This window comes from Chiloscyllium plagiosum, unplaced genomic scaffold, assembly GCF_037043375.1.
Source record: "Chiloscyllium plagiosum isolate Xiang-an unplaced genomic scaffold, Cpla_swu_hap1 HiC_scaffold_6, whole genome shotgun sequence".
Taxonomy (NCBI): Eukaryota; Metazoa; Chordata; class Chondrichthyes; order Orectolobiformes; family Hemiscylliidae; genus Chiloscyllium; species Chiloscyllium plagiosum.
The window spans coordinates 55,355,886-55,372,729 of NW_028270144.1; the positions used below are offsets into that span (position 1 = coordinate 55,355,886).

The following is a 16,844-nucleotide window of genomic DNA, read 5'->3' on the forward strand; positions in this document are numbered from 1 at the left end:
GATCTCTCTGCTGATCAACTTTTCCCAAGGCTCTTCTGTTTATAGTATAGTTCGCTCTAGATTAGACTTCCCAAAGTGCATCACCTCACATTTGCCTGGATTGAATTCCATCTACCACTTCTCTGTCCAACTCTCCAGTCTATCCATATTCTCCTGTATTCTTTGACAGTCCCCTATGCTTTCTGCTACTCCATCAATCTTCATGTCATCTGCAAACTTACTGATAAGACCAACAATGCCCTCTTCCAGAACATTTATGTATATTACAAACAACAGTGGCCCCAGCACTTATCCCTGTAGAACACCACTGATCACCTTTCTCCATTTCAAGAAACTCCCTTTAGCTACTACTGTCTGACCCTGTTGCTCAACTAGTTCTTTATCCACTTAGCTAGAACACCTTGCACACCACGTGACTTCACTTTCTCCATTAGTTTACCATGGAAACCTTATCAACCGCCTTACTAACGTCCACGTATATGACATCTACAGCTCTTCCTTCATCTAGCCAAGTGGTCCCTTCTTCAAAGAACTCTGTTAAGTTGGTATGGCACGATCTCCCCCTCACAAAACTGTGTTGCCTATCACTGATAAGCCCATTCTTTTCCAAATATAAATAGATTTTATCCCTCAACTTTTCCCACCACTGACGTTAGGCTCACTGGTCTGTAGTTACCTGAAGTATCCCTACTATCCTACTTGTACAGGGGGACAACCTGAGCAACCCTCCAGATCTCCGACACCTCACCTGTGTTTAAGGATGCCACAGCAATATCTGTCAGGGCCCCAGCTATTTCCCCATCTCACCTCCCTCAGCAACCTAAGGTATGCTGGCTACTTGGTAGCTTCTTCAGCTTATATTTGTATTTTGTTATTTCTATTGTCTTTTAGGAAGAAGAGGAAGAAGATTCTGATAGAGACAGTAGTAGTGAAGATGATGATGATGATGACACTGCTGCCCTTTTGGCTGAGCTAGAGAAAATTAAAAAAGAACGTGCTGAAGAGCAAGCACGAAAGGTAAGTTTTAAGTTCTTATTCAAAATATTTTTGAGTTTTTCCTTAAATCTAAATACGTGTTCAGTATAAGTACTAATCTGTGACTTTTAAATGTATGTTTATTTAAAGATTTCATTTCGTCCTCCTTAGGTTTTTTTCTGCTAGTTCAAAATTGCTGTGGATGCATAAAACATTAAAAATGAATAAAATTGGTTCTTTGGAGGAAGGTACTTGGCAGAGTGGTTGAACTAGCTTGGCAGGTGGATAGGAGCCAGAGGAGTAGGGCAGTTGATGTAGAAATGGGGTAGAGGTAGAAACAGAGGCAAACCTGATTAAGAACAAGGACAGGCAGGGAAACACTGCTGAAAAAAGCCGAGGATGTGGTCTGAAACACTTGTGTTTCAATGTGAGAAGTATAATAGTTCTAATAATAGTGAGAAGTTTCAGGAGTGATAGAAAGGGATGTGAAAGGGGTGGGGAGTTGCATTATTGGTAAAGGAGTATCTCACGACTCTACTGAGGGAAGATACATCAGAGGACTTGTGCAGTGAGGCAATATGGGTAGAACTCAGGAATAGGAAAGGTGAAATCACAATGCTGGGGGTATACTACAGGCCTCACAACCACCAATGGGAGATAGAGAAGAGAATATGCAGACAGATTTTGGAAAGGTGTAAAAATGGCAGGATGGTGTGGGTGATTTTAACTCCCTCTATATTGACTGGGACTCACTTCATGCCACGGGCTTGGAAGGGCCAGAATTTGTATGGACCATTGAGGAGAGTTTCCTGACAAAGTATGTAAACAGTTGAACCAGGGAAGGGGTTATACTGGACCTGGCTTTGGGAAATGAGCCCAGCCAACTGAGTAAAGTTCCATGAGGGAGCATTTTGGGAGTACTGAGCATAATACTGAGAGTTTTAAGATACTCATGGGTAGGGATAACAGCAGCCCTCGTGTGTGAAGGTGTTAAGTTGGGGGAAGGAAAACTACAACAATATTAGGCAGGATCTGGAGAATTTTGATTAGAGGCAACTGTGTGAGGGACATTTGGTATATTTCAAATGGCAGTTAATAAGAGTTAAGGGAGGCTCGTTTCTGTGAGAATGAGGGATAGGTATGGCGAGTTACGTGATCCTTGGATGACCAGGGATGTTATGACCTTGTCAAAAAGGTCTAGGAGGGTGGGAACTGATAAAACCCTTGAAATATATAAGGAAAGTAAGAAAGAACTTCAACAAGAAATTAGAAGGACTAAAAGGGATCATGAAAAATCATTAGCAAACAGGGATTAAGGAGAATCCCAAGGCTTCTTATACATATATAAAAAAACAAGACGAGTCAGAGAAAGGTTGGCCCACTCAAGGACATAGGAGGGAATCTATGTGTGGACCCAGAAGAGGTAGGTGAAGTCCTAAACGAATACTTTGCGTCGGTATTCATCAAAGAGACGGAATTTGTGGAAGATGACCTTGGAGAAGGGAGTTTGAAATTTCTAAACTAAGTTGCTATTAAAAAGGGAGAGGTGTTGGGCATCTTAAAAATATTAAGGTAGATAAGTCCCCATGTCTTGGAGTCATAGAAATGGACAGTCCTGATGGAATCGATCCCAGAATATTGAAAGTGGAAAAAGAACAAATTGCTGGAGCATTGACAGAAATCTTTGTACTCTCTTTGGCCACAGATGATGTCCCAGAGGACTGGAGAATAGTCAGTATTGTCCCATTGTTTAAGAAGGTAGCAGGTATAATCCAAGCAATTACAGAACCTCACATTAGTGGTAGGGAACTACTGACTCAACTTGCAAGTTTACCTTGAGAGAATCCTGGACTAGAACTCCCAAGGCTCCTTGAACTTCAGACTTCTGAATTTTCTCCCCATTTAAAAAAGTAGCCTTTATTCTTCCTACCAAAGTGCATGACCCCTCACACTTCCCATGTTGTACTCCATCTGCCACTTCTTTTCCATTTCTAACCTTCCAAATCCTTCAGCCTCCCCACCTCTTCAATGCTATCTGTTCCTCCACCTGTCTTTGTATTGTCTGCAAACTTAGCCAGAATGCCCTCAGTTCCTTCATCTAGATCGTTACTTTATAAAGTGAAAAGTTGTGGTCTCAATACCGACCCTTGCTGAACACCACTTGTCACCAGCTACCATCCTAAGAAGGACCCTTTTATTCCCATTCTCTGCTGTCAACCAGCCAGTCAAGTTTCTATCCATGCTAGCACCTTGCCTCTAACACCATGGGCACTTACCTTACTCAGCAGCCTCCTGTGTGGCACCTTGTTAAAACGCTTTCTTGAAGTCCAGGTAGGTAACATCCTTTGGCTCTCCTTGGTCTAACCTACTTGTTACTTCCTGAAAGAATCCTAGCAGATTTGTCAGGCATGATGAAACTATGCTGACTTTACCCTATTTTACTATACATTTCTAAGCATTCACCAATCTCATCCTTCACAACTGATTCCAAGATCTTAAACATGACCAAGGTTAGGCTAATCGGTCTTTAATTTTCCATCTTTTGCCTTACTCCCCTTTTAAGCAGAGGTGTCATGTTGGTGATTTTCCAGTCCTCTGCGACCCTTCCTGATTCTAGCGGTTCCTGAAAAGTCATCACTTATGCCTCCACTAACTCTTCAGCTATCTTCCTTAGAACTCTGGATTGTTGTCTGTCTGGTCTAGATGATTTATCCACCTTCAAACCATTCAGTTTTTCAAGCACTTTCTCCTTGGTGATGGCCGCGATACTCAGCTCTGGCCCCTCTATCTTTAATTTTTGGGATATTACTCATGTCTTCCACCGTGAAGACTGGCATGAAATAATTACAGAGGAACCTCGATTATCCGAATGAGATGGACGGCACTATTTCGTTCAGATAATTGATTATTCAGTTAATTGATTCAATGCTTTTCCTCTGGGGCTTGGAGTTTTCTGTTAAGTGTGCTCCCCATTCAGGAGATGAGACAGTAGTCCACCGTGCGTGAACCCCCCCACGGCCTCTTCCCCCCCACCCCCATCTGCATCCACCCGCAGTCGCCCTGCAACCCAATCCACACTGCTCCCCTCCCCCCCCCCACCGTCTGCCTCCAACCCTGTCTACCCCCATCCACCATCCAACCCCTGTCTGCGCCCCTGCTCCCAGACTGACCCAGCTGCCCCCCCTCTGCCTCCCCCTCCCGGGACAGCCGGACTGGACAACTGATTCCAGGATCTTAAACATGACCAAGGTTAGGCTAATCGGTCTTTAATTTTCCATCTTTTGCCTTACTCCCCTTTGGAGTAAGGCAAAGACTAATGCTGCCTTTGTGGGGTGGGGGGTGGGGGAGTCTCCTAATAGCACCCACACACACATGCTCACAATTTTTTCTGCAACTTTTTGACCAGTTCCACCTTTGTCCTGTACAAGACAATGTTGGAGAGATTACAACCCAATCTCCACCTTTGCCTCTCTTTTGCTCTTACTTATATCTAAAGAAACTTAGAATTCCTTTATATTACTGACCAGCTTACCCTCATATTTAATCTTCTCCCTCCTTATTTCTTTTTTTGTTGCCCTCTGTGGTCTTAGTGAGCTTTTCAATCCTCTGATTTCCCACTGCCATTCGCCACATTATATGCTTTCTCTTTCACTTTTGCTTTTATGTTATCCCTGACTTTCCTAGTCAGCCATGGTTACCTCATTTTCCCTGTAGCATGATTCTTTTTCCTGAGCAATAATAATTTGAGCACACCTGGGAGAATGAATAGCTGCCAATGGGAACTGTTAGTAGTTGATAATGATAGTAACACCTTCTCCCATGTCCTTACCCCCACCCCCACACACCAGGTCTTGTCATTACAGGCGTTGCCATCACAAACAACCCATTATCAGCCACTAATGGTTCCCATTAGCAGGTGTTCATTGTTCCAGGCTGACCTTTATCTATTCTGTATCTGCTGAATTGTTATTCTCTGTCTCTGGACTCCATCTTCATCTACTGTTTAGTTTTCCTCCTCCCCCTACCCTACTCCATCTTCAGAACCTTCCCTCATTACAATCAGTTCTGAAGAAGGGTCACTGGACCTGAAACTTTACTCTGCTTTCCCTCTGCAGATGCTGCCAGATTTGCTGAGGTTTTCCATCAATTTCTCGTTTGATTTATGATTTCCAGCATCCTCAATTCTTTGTGTTTTTTTGTGTACATTAACCAGTCCTAAATCTTCATTAATTTTTTTTTTGTGAAAGAAAGCTGGTTGATGGATCTTTTAATTCTAAATCTACTATAGAGAAAGCATACAACTGATTATTTCGGGACTTAGGTAAAATAATTTTTTATTGAATATTGTGACGTCTGACGAAATTGGAATGACAGAGGAATGACAGTGCACTCCTCCAATCTCAGTCATAACACTACCTATTTGATTTATAGTGATCTCCCAGCAATGGCTTCTTTGTTTTCCCCTGCATTGCCTCAAGGATTTCGCCCCAATTCTCTCTTGTTGACAACAACTGGTGACAAATGACCATCCAAGCAATCTTGCACTAGTAACTAGCTGTCTCTAGATAACTCAAGCGACTCCTCCATAGCTCGGGTTTATTCACTTTCAACTTTTCTTTATTGTTTCATGAATAATTAATGTCACCAGCAAGATTAGCTCTAATTGACCTTGAAAGGAGTTGTTTGCTAGGCTATTTCATTTATAACATAAGAGTTGGACACTGCTCTGGGTCTGGATTTGAATGTCGGCCAGACCAGGTAACATCAGATTCCTTTCCAGAATGCTCTTTACAGCAATTCATTGTAGTTTTGTTGTCCCTTTTACTGAGGCTAGCTTTGAATTGTAGATCTGTTGTTTGAAATTAAACTGCACCAGCTTCCCTAGTTTATTTATATTAACACAATGCCACTTGTGTTCATTTCTGGTCTCCCTCCTATAGGAAGGATATTGTGAAACTTGAAAGGGTGTAGAAAAGATTTACAAGGATGTTGCCAGAGTTGGAGGGTTTGAGATATAAGGGAGAGGCTGAATAGGCTGGGTCTGTTTTCCCTGGAGTGTGAAGGCTGAGGGGTGACCTTATAGAGGTTTACAAAATCATGATGGGCATGGACAAGATAAACAAACAAAGAGAAATGAGGACTGCTGATACTGGAGATCAGAGTGGGGTGCTGGAAAAGCACAGCAAGTCAGGCAGCATCCGAGAAGCAGGAGAATTGACATTTCAGGCAAGAGCCCTTCTTCAGGAATGAGACTTGTGAGATGAGGGGGTTTCTGAAGGAGATTTTGGATAACTGACTCATTTCCACTCAACTTGGGAGTGGGTGGAGTGGTCACTAAGGACTAAATTTAAGAACTTTACTGGTGAACTTTTTTTTCCACATGGGAGAATCTTGGAGGACCTATCTACTGCATGGACTAGCAATTTTTGTTGTTATAATCATTGTATGTTATGTGTTAATAACTTATTTAAATACTGGCTGGGTAATATTCTTATGAATAAGCTGATATCACCTTTTTCAGCTTCCATTTTTGTTATCATGAGATGATAAGGAGGGAATGAGATGTTAAAGGGTTAATTTGTTCTGCTGACCTGCCAGAAACTGGATGCCTAGGGGTAGGGTGGTATGTTTCTCTGTCTTGCAGATAGAATGTAAAAGAAACTACATGGTCATCTCCCACTATTCAGAAGTGATTGCTGGGCCCCTTGCTGAGATGTTTATATCATCGACAGCCACAGGTGAGTTGCACCAGAAGACTGGAGGTTGGCCAATGTGGTACCACTATTTAAGAAAAGTGGTAAGGACCAGCCAGGGAATTGTAGACTGGTGAGTCCGATGTCAGTGGTAGGCAAGTTGCTGGAAGGAATCCCGAGGGACAGGATCCACACGCACCTGGAAAGTCAAGGACCGACCAGGGACAGTCAACACGGCCCTGCGCGTGGGAAATCATGTCTCACAAACTTGATTTGAGTTATTTTGAAGGAGTAACAAAGAGGACTGATGAGGGCAGAACAGTGGACGTGAGCCACATGGACCTCAACAAGGCATTCGACAAGGTTCCTCAAGGGAGACTTGCCAGCAAGGTTAGATCCCATGGGATACACGGAGAAATGGCGCCACAGTGGCACAGTGATTAGCTGCGTCAGAGCACCAGGGACCCGGGCTCTACTCTCGCCTCTGGTGGGAAGAGGGTGGAGTGAATACGTGGGGAAGAAGATGGACAGGTAGGACAGGTCATGGGGGTGGTGCCTAGTTGGAAGGTTAGACTTGGGAATGCGGGGAGGAGGTAGGGAGGGAGGGAAATGAGGAAACTGGTGAAATCCACATTGATGTTGTGTGGTCGGAGGGTCCCAAGGAGGAAGATGAGGCATTCTTCCTCCAGCCGTTGGGTGGTTAGGGTGTGGCAGTGGAGGAAGCTCAGGACCTGCATGTCCTCAGTGGAGTGGGAGGCAGGTTGAAGCGTTCAATAGTGCAGTGGGGTTGGTTGGTGCGGGTGTCCCTGAAGCGCTCTGCAAGTAGGCGTCCTGTCTCCCCAGTATAGAAAAGACCACATCGGGAGCAACAGATACAGTAAATGATGTGTGGAAGTGCCGGTAAAACTCTGATGGATGTGGGAGGCTTCTTTTGGGCCTTGGATGGAGGTGAGGAGGGAGGTGCGGATGCAGGCTTTGCAGTTCCTGCAGTGACATGGAGGGGAGGATGGGTTGGTGGGGGCACGGACCTGACAAGAGAATGGTGGATGAAATGGTCTTTAGGAAAAGCAGATAGGGGTGGAAAGGGAAATATGTCTCTGGTAGTGGGGTCTGTTTGTAGGTGGCAGAAATAGTAGAGGATGATGTGATGTGTCCTGAGGTTGGTGAGGTGGGCGGTGAGGACTAGGGGGATTCTGTCCTTGTTGCAGTTGTAAGGGTGGGTTTCGAAGGCAGAGGTGCGGGAAGTGAATGCGATGTGCTGGAGGGCATCATGGACCTCATGGGAGGGGAATTTGCAGTCTTTGAAGAAGGAGGCCATCTGGTGAGTTCTCTGGTGGAATTGATCCCCCTGGGAGTAGATGCGGCGGAGGCAGAGAAATTGGGAATAAGGGATTGTGTTTTTACAGGAGGCAGGGTGGAAGGAGCTGTAGTCCAGGTAGCTGTGGGAGTTGATGGGTTTGTAGAAGATGTCTGTGTTGAATCGGTCACCGTTGATGGAGATGGAAAGGTCCAGGAAGCGAGGGAGGTGTCTGAGATGGTCCAGGTGAAATTAAGGTTGGGATGGAATGTGTTGGTGAAGTTGATGAACTGTTCAACCTCCTCGTGGGAGCATGAGGTGGCACCGATACAGTCATCAATATAGCGAAGGAAAAGGTGGGGAATAGTGTTGCTGTTGTTGCAGAAGATGGACTGTTCTATGTAACCAATGAGACAGGCACAGCTGAGGCCCATATGGGTTGCCCATGGCTACCCCGTCGTCTGAAGGAAGTGGGAGGATTCAAAGGAGAAATTATTGAGGGTAAGGATCAGTTCAGCCAAACAAATGAGTGTGTCAGTGGAGGGGTACTGGTGGGAGAGAAAGAAATGGAGGACTTGGAAGCCCTCATGCAGATAGTGGTGTATAGGGACTGAATGTGCATGGTGAAGATGAGGCGTTGGGCCAGGGAAACAAAGGTCTTGGAGGAGATGGAGGGTGTGGATGGTGTACCGAACGTATGTGGGGAGTTCCTGGACCAAGGGGGTTTAGGACAGTATCAAGGTATGTGGAGATGAGTTTGGTAAATAGACTAGGTTCTTTCCCTGGATTGGGGGAGTCCAGAACTAGAGGGCACCAGTTTAGGGTGAGAGGGGAAAGATTTTCAAGGAACCTAAGGGGTAACGTTTTCATGCAAAGTGTGGTGTGTGTATGGAATGAGCTGCTAGAGGAAGTGATGGACGCTGGTACAATTACAACATTTAAAAGACAGCTGTATGGGTACATGAATAGGAAGGGTTTGGAGGGATATGGGCCAAATGCTGGCAAATGGGACTAGGTGAATTTAAGTTTTCTGTTTGGCATGGATAAGTTGGACCAAAAGGTCTATTTCTGAGCTGTACATCTCTATGACTCTATTTATCTCTATAAATTGCAAATTATTCCTGTTCAATGTGTAACACCAGAAATATTGTAGTCTTTGGTCCCTGTCCACTTTGTTCTTTCATTGCTCATTCCATCCCCAACTAAACTTTCAAGTTAAACAAAATCATGTTTAATTTTGGTGGCTTGATTGATCTTGAATTGAGTTTCAAAGTTCATACTGGAATGATCGTGGGTTACTTGCATTGATTACTGCAAGGTTGATCTCCTCTTACTTCTATCTCATTTTTTAGATTTCTTTAGATTCCCTACAGTATGGAAACAGGCCCTTCGGTCCAACAAGTCCACATTGACCCTCCGAAGAATAACCCACCCAGACCCGTTACCCTACACTATATTTATCCCTGACTAATGCACCTAACACCATGGGCAATTTAACATGGACAATTCACCTGACCTACACAGGTGGGGTTGTGGGTGGAAACCGGAGCACCCGGAGAAAACCCACGCAGACACTGGGAGAATGTGCAAATTCCACACAGACGGTCACCCGAAGCGGGAATCACACCTGAGTCCCTGGCACTGTGAGGCAGCAGTGCTAACCGCTGAGCCACCGTGCTACCCCAAATCTCTTCAGTTCTCTTCAATTCTCTGCGCTCTTTCATTTCCCATGAATTTAACATCCATTCTTACTGGCCCCATTTATAGAAATGTGACCTTGTAAATAATGTATGTTTAGTAACAATTCTTGGGCCATCCTACTGATGTAAACTGGCTCTCAATTCCATTATGTTAAATTAAAATCTTTGCAAATAAATTCCACCATGATTTTGATCATCCCTTGGCTGTGGTCCTGATTGTGTGCTTTCTTCTTCTTTACTCTGGCTTTCCTTCCTACAATTCTGACCATTAGCAGACATTTAGTCCCAATTTTTGGAATTTTCACTTATCTTCCCCACATTTCCAGAACTCTCAGGATCCGTGTCTTGATCGAGCTTTCAACCATTCTTCCAAGTCTTCCTGGTTTTCCATCTGTTTGTCTCGCAGTTATTTATTAAGTGATTGAGGGCATTTCTTTATACAAAAAGCACTGCATAAATGCATGTTATTGTTTCAAGCCAGTATTTTTATGAATAATTTAGCAGATATGTACACGTATACTGTTACAACCAAGTGAAGAGGGATAAATTGGGTCCCTTTTCAACCCTCGGTAACAAATATTAATGTTCTTTTTAATGCTAAAGTATATCATACTCTAATAAAAATGTATTTATCCAATGTAAGGAGACAATTACAAAGTTTTCTTTAGTGAAAGAAAGCAATTTTATTATCTGTCAGCATCAAGAAAAATAATAAAGATCGGCTGACAAAGATTAAAAAGTGTAAAAAGGTTCTTGCTCAGTTAAAAAAAAAAGCAAGATAGAGATGTATGCAATTTGAAGTGTTTAAGATCTCCCTGGGGAAAATGTTTTAGTTGAGACCACGTTTAGGTAATTCATGTCTTTTATCCTTCGTAAAATTGAATAATTCAATTGTCCTTTTGAGTTTTCAATATTCTGGTGTTTCTTTTAAATCAGTTGCGTCCTTGCACGCTTTTTGTTCTTGAAGTTGAGATGCATTTCCCAGCTGATTCCAGTCACAATTTCTCCTATTCTGCCAAAATTAGTTCCTTGAAATTCAAACTGATCTCTATTTATCTCTATAACAGTTCATCATTTCTAAGGTTGATAATTGCAGGTGTTGTCTTGCATCTCTTCAAATATATGAAATTTGACATGTGCAAGTTAATCAAAATAGAAGGTGAGGGACTTTATAAAAGCAGTCCAGTTTCATTGATTTTAACAAAGTGTTAATTTTGGTTTTTTTTCCATGAAACTTGTATGACCTCTTTGTTCAACTAATGCTCTGGTAGAGTTTTTTCCATTTTAAAACCAGGGCGAGCAACGTAATAATCTCAGGATTGCTACCGGTGCCATGGGCTAGTGAGGCTAGGAACAGAGAGAGAGTGCAGCTAAATACATGGCTGCAGAGCTCATGTAGGAGGGGGAGCTTCAGTTATGTGGATCACTGGGATGCTTTCTGGAGAAAGTGGAACCCATACAAGGAGGATGGGTTTGCATCTGAACTGGAGGGGCACCAATATTCTGGGCGGGAGGTTTGTTACAGCTCTTTGGGAGGGGTTAAACTAGTTGGAACTGGAGCTACGGAGCAGAGGATGGAGTAGCTGGTGAACAGGCAGATACAGCGTGCAGAGTGTCTGTAAGGAAGGATAGACAGTTGTTAGGGCAAAGTTGCAGTCAATGTGATGGGTTGAAGTATATCTATTTTAACACAAGAGGTGTCACAAGAAAGAGTTATGAATTTAGAGCATGGATCAGTATTTGGAGCTACGATGTTGTGGCCATTACGGAAGCGTGGATATCACAGAGGCAGAAATGGTTGTTGGATGTTCTGGAGTTTAGATGTTTCAAAAGGAATAGGGAGGGAGGTATAAGAGCTGGGGAAGTGGCATTGCTAATCAGGGATAGTATAACAGCTGTGGAAAGGGAGGTTTTGTCTACTGAGTCAGAATGGGTGGAAGGCAGAAATAGGAAAGAAGCAGTCACTTTATACAGACCCTCCAATAGCAATGGAGGCACAGAGGAGCAGATTGGGAGGCAAATTTTGGAAAGGCGCAGAAGTAACAGGGTTGTTGTCATGGGTGACTTCAACTTCCCTAACATTGATTAGATTAGGTTCCCTACAGTGTGGAAACAGGCCCTTCGGCCCAACCAGTCCACACCGACCCTCCGAAGAGTAACCCATCCAGACCCATTTCCCTCTGACTAATGCACCTAACACTATGGGCAATTTTAGCCTGCCCAATCCACCTGACCTGCACATCTTTGGACTGTGGGAGGAAACCCACGCAGACACTAGGAGAATGTGCAAACTCCACACAGACAGTCAGCCAAGGCTGGAATCGAACCTGGGTCACTGGAGCTGTGAGGCTGCAGTGCTAACCACTGAGCCACCGTTTTGCCCATTGATTGGAATGTCTTTAGTGCAAATAGTTTGGATGGAGCAGATTTTTGAGGTGTGTCCAGGAAGGATTCCTGACTCAATATGTAGATAGACCGACTAGAGAGGAAGCCATATTGGAGTTCATGCTTAACAATGAAGCAGATCCGGGGGTCTGATCTCTCATTGGGAGAGCATTTCGGTGATAGTGATCCCAACTCCCTAACCTTTACTGTAGTCATGGGGAGGAGTATGAGCAGATGCTAAGGGAAAGTATTTAATTGGGGGAATGGGAATTTACAATGCTGTTAGGCAGCAACTGTGGAACATAAATTGGTCTGCAGTCACGTGTTCAGCTGCACTCACTCACTGTTCCTAGCCTCCCTCGACCATGGCACTGGAATTATCAGGGAAATGTATGACAGAAATGGTGAGGTTGTTTAGGGAGTACTTGCTGTGAGTGCTGAATAGGTTTGCCCCGTTAAGGCAAGGAAGGAATGGTATGGTTGGATGACAAGCGATGTGGAACATCTAGACAAGAGGAAGAAGGAAACTTAAATAAGGTTGAGGAAATAAAGATCAGACAGGTTGAGGAAATAAAGATCTAGAAGGTTGCATGGTAACCAGGAAGAAACTGAAGATTGGATTTAGGAGAGTGAAAAGATGGCATGAAAAAGCCTTTGATGGATAGGATTAAGGAAAACGCCAAGACGTTCTACACGTATGTGAGGAACAAGAGGATGGCCAGAGTGAGGGTAGGGCCGATCAGGGATAGTGGAAGGAACTTGTGACTGGAGTCAGAGGAGATAGGGGAGGTCCTTTGCTTCAGTATTCACTAGTGAGATAGACCTTGTCGTTTGTGAGGACGACAGGCTGATATGCTCAAACAGGTTGATGTTAAGAAGGAGGATATGCTGGAAACTTTGAAACGTGAGGATTGGTAAGTCCCCTAGGCCAGACAAGATATACCCAAGGTTACTATGGGAAGCAATAGGAAATCGCTGCGCCTTTGGCAATGATCTTTGCAATCTCACTGTCCGCTGGAGTAGTACCAGATGATTGGAGGGTGTCATATGTTATTCCCTTGTTCAAGAAATGGAATAGGGATAACCCTGGGAATTACAGACCAGTCAGTCTTACATCAGTGGTGGGCAAGTTATTGAAGACGATTCTGAGAGTCAAGATTTATGATTATTTGGAAAAGCATAGTTTGATTAGAGATAGTCATCATGGCTTTCTGAGGTCAGGTCATGCCTCACAAGCCTTATTGAATTCTTTGAGGATGTGACAAAACATATCAGAACATTGAACATAGAAAAGTACAGCACAGAACAGGCCCTTTGGCCCACGATGTTGTGCCGAGTTTAATCCTAATGTAAAATACAATAACTTAACCTACGCACCCTCAACTCACTGCTATCCATGTGCATGTCCAGCAGTCGCTTAAATGTCCCCAATGACTCTGCTTCCACCACCACAGCTGGCAACACATTCCATGCATTCACAACTCTGTGCGTAAAGAACCTATCTCTGATATCTCCTTTATACCCTCCTCCTAATATCTTCAAACCATGACTTCTTGTACCAGTCAATCCTGCCCTGGGGACAAGTCTCTGGCTATTGACTCTATCCATGCCTCTCATTGTCTTGTATATCTCGATCAGGTCTCCTCTCTTCCTCCTTCTCTCCAGAGAGAAAAGTCCGAGCTTATTCAATCTTTCTTCATAAGGCAAGTCCTCCAGTCCAGGCAGCATCATGGTAAACCTTCTTTGCACCATCTCCAAAGCCTCTGTATCTTTCCTATAGTAGGGCGACCAGAACTGGACACAATATTCCAAATGTGGTCTCACCAGGGACTTGCAGAGCTGTAGAAAAACCTCGCGGCTCTTAAACCTGATCCCACTGTTAATGAAAGCCAAAACACCATATGTTTTCTTAACAACCCTATCCACTTGGTGGCAACTTTGATGGATCTATGTACTTGCACGCCCAGATCCCTCTGTTTCTCTCTCTGCCAAGAATCCTGTCTTTATTCAGCATTTGAGTTCGACCTTCCAAAATGCATCACTTCGCATTTATCCAGGTTGAACTCCCATCTGCCATTTCTCAGTCCAGCTCTGCGTCCTGTCTGTGTCGCGCTGCAGCCTGCAGTAGCCCTCGATACTGTTGACGACACCTCCAACCTTTGTGTCATCTGCAAATTTACTAACCCACCCCATAACCTCATCCAAGTCATTTATAAAAACTATAAAGGGCAGAGGGCCAAGAACTGAGCCCTTCGGGACCTCCATGCAGAGTATTTTCCATCTAAAACCATTCTCTGCCTTCTGTGAGCCAGCCAATTCTGAATCCAGATAGCCAGATCTCCCTGTATCCCATACTTCCTGATTTTATGAATGAGCCTACCATGGGGATATCCATGGTACCATGGCTATCATTGCTGAAGGTAGAGTAGTGGATGTGGTGAATATGGATTTTAGCAAGGTGTTTGATAAGGTTCCCAATGGTAGGCTCATTCAGAAGGTAAGGAGGTATGGGATACAGGGAGATTTGGCTGTCTGGATACAAAATTGTCTAGGAGAAAGTGAGGACTGCAGATGCGGGAGATCAGAGCTGAAAAGCAGATGCTGGAGATCAGAGCTGAAAAGGGCCTGTACTTTGCTGTACTGCTCTATGTTCTAAAACCATTTCAGTCCGAGATCAGAGCTGAAAAGCTCTGATCTTGGACTGAAATGGTTTTAGAACATAGAGCAGTACAGCAAAGTACAGGCCCTTTAGCCCTTGATGTTGTACCAAACTTTATCTTACTCTGAGATCAAACTAACTTACATACCCTACATTTTACTATCATCCTTGTGCTTAAATGTCCCAAATGTATCTGACTCTAATACTACTCCTGGCAGTGCATTCCACATTCGTAACACTCTCTGTGTAAAGAACCTTCCTCCCATCACATTAAACTTATGCCCACTCACGATAGCCATTTCCGCCCTGGGAAAAAGTCTCTGACTATCCACTCTATCTATGCCTCTCATCAGCTTGTAAACCTCTATCAAGTCCCCTCTCATCCTTGTTTGCTCCACTGAGAAAAGCCCTAGCTCCCTCAACCTTTCTTCATAAGACCTCTAGTCTAGGCAGCATCCTGGAAAATCTCCTCCACACCCTCTCTAAAAGTTTCACATCCTTCCAATAATGACGACACCAGAACTGAACACAATATTTCAAGTATGGTCTAACCAGGGCTTTGTAGAGCTGCAGCATAACCTCACAGCTTTTAAACTTAATCTCCCCACTATTAGAAGCCAACACTCTATAAGCCTACTCAGCTTTCGCAGCAGAGAGTGGCGGGAGCTGGGCGGAAGTGAAGTTGGAGCGCAGAGCTGGTCGGGAAGGTAAGTGATTGATATTTGAGTGGGTGTGTTCTAGACCCCAGGCCCTACAAAGTAGGGCCTCCGTCCCATCCTCCTCCTCTAACCTAACTTTAAAGTCCACAGGTAAGCTACTCAGTGTTCTTGTTTTGGAGACTAAGTGTAGCTTAATGGCAGCGCAGGCAGTGGAATGTTCCTCCTGCAGGATGTTTGAGGTAGGGGTGATCACCGATGCTCCTGCCGACTTCATCTGCAGGAAATGCAGTCAGCTCCTACTCCTCACAGAACGCGTTAAGGAACTGGAGCTGGAGTTGGATGAACTGAGGATTATTCGAGAGGCTGAGAGGGTGATAGATAGAAGCTACAGGGACATAGCTACGCCAGAGAACAGAGGTAGTTGGGTAACAGTTAGAGATGGGAAGGGGAGGAAGCAGGCAGTGCAGGGGATCCCCTGTGGTCGTTCCCCTCAACAATAAGTATACCAGGAAGCTTTTATAACTCAGTATGTAGATTGTCCGACCAGAGGGGAGGCCATATTGGATTTGGTACTTGGTAACGAACCGGGACAAGTGGTGGGCTTGTTAGTGGGTGAACATTTTGGTGATGGTGAGCACAATTCTGTGACTTTCACCTTGGTTATGGAGAGAGATAGGTGCGTGCAACAGGGTAGGTTTTACAATTGGGGGAAGGGTAAATACGATGCTGTAAGACAGGATCTGAGGAGCATATGTTGGGAGCATAGGCTGTCAGGGAAGGATGTCGTGGAAATGTGGAACTTTTTCAAGGAACAGATACGACGTGTCCTTGATATGTATGTACCTGTCAGGCAGGAAAGAGATGGTCATGTGAGGGAACTTTGGTTGACGAGGGAGGTTGAATGTCTTGTAAAGAGGAAGAAGGAGGCTTATTTAAGGTTGAGGAAACAGGGTTCAGACAGAGCGTTGGAGGGATACAGGATAGCCAGAAGGGAGCTGAAGAAAGGGATTAGGAGAGCTAAGAGAGAGCATGAAAAATCGTGGCGGGGAGGATATGTGAGAAACATGAGAATGAGGGTAGGTCCGATCAAGGACAGTAGTGGGAGACTGTGTATTGAGTTGGAAGAGATAGGAGAGGTCTTGAATGAGTACTTTTCTTCGGTATTTACAAATGAGAGGGACCGTATTGTTGAAGAGGAGAGTGTGAAACGGACTGATAACCTAAAAGAGATACTTGTTAGGAAGGAAGATGTGTTGGGCATTTTGAAAAACTTGAGGATAGATAAGTACCCCGGCCTGACGGGATATACCCTAGGATTACGTGGGAAGCAAGAGAGGAAGTTGCAGAGCCGTTGGCAATGATCTTTTCGTCTTCACTGTCAACGGGGGTGGTACCAGGGGACTGGAGAGTGGCGAATGTTGTGACTCTGTTCAACAAAGGGAATAGGGATAACCCCGGGAATTACAGGCCAGTTAG

The 16,844-nt window shown here is 44.3% G+C and overlaps 1 protein-coding gene across 1 annotated transcript in view; it reads left to right on the forward strand.

The window, feature by feature from the left end:
* Positions 1–16,844, forward strand: part of cwc15 (CWC15 spliceosome associated protein) — a 114,775-nt gene that overhangs the window by 45,255 nt on the left and 52,676 nt on the right. Inside the window, exon 5 of the mRNA XM_043691483.2 lies at positions 892–1,017. Coding sequence (XP_043547418.1) covers positions 892–1,017 — 126 coding nt within the window. The remainder of the gene's footprint in view (positions 1–891; positions 1,018–16,844) is intronic.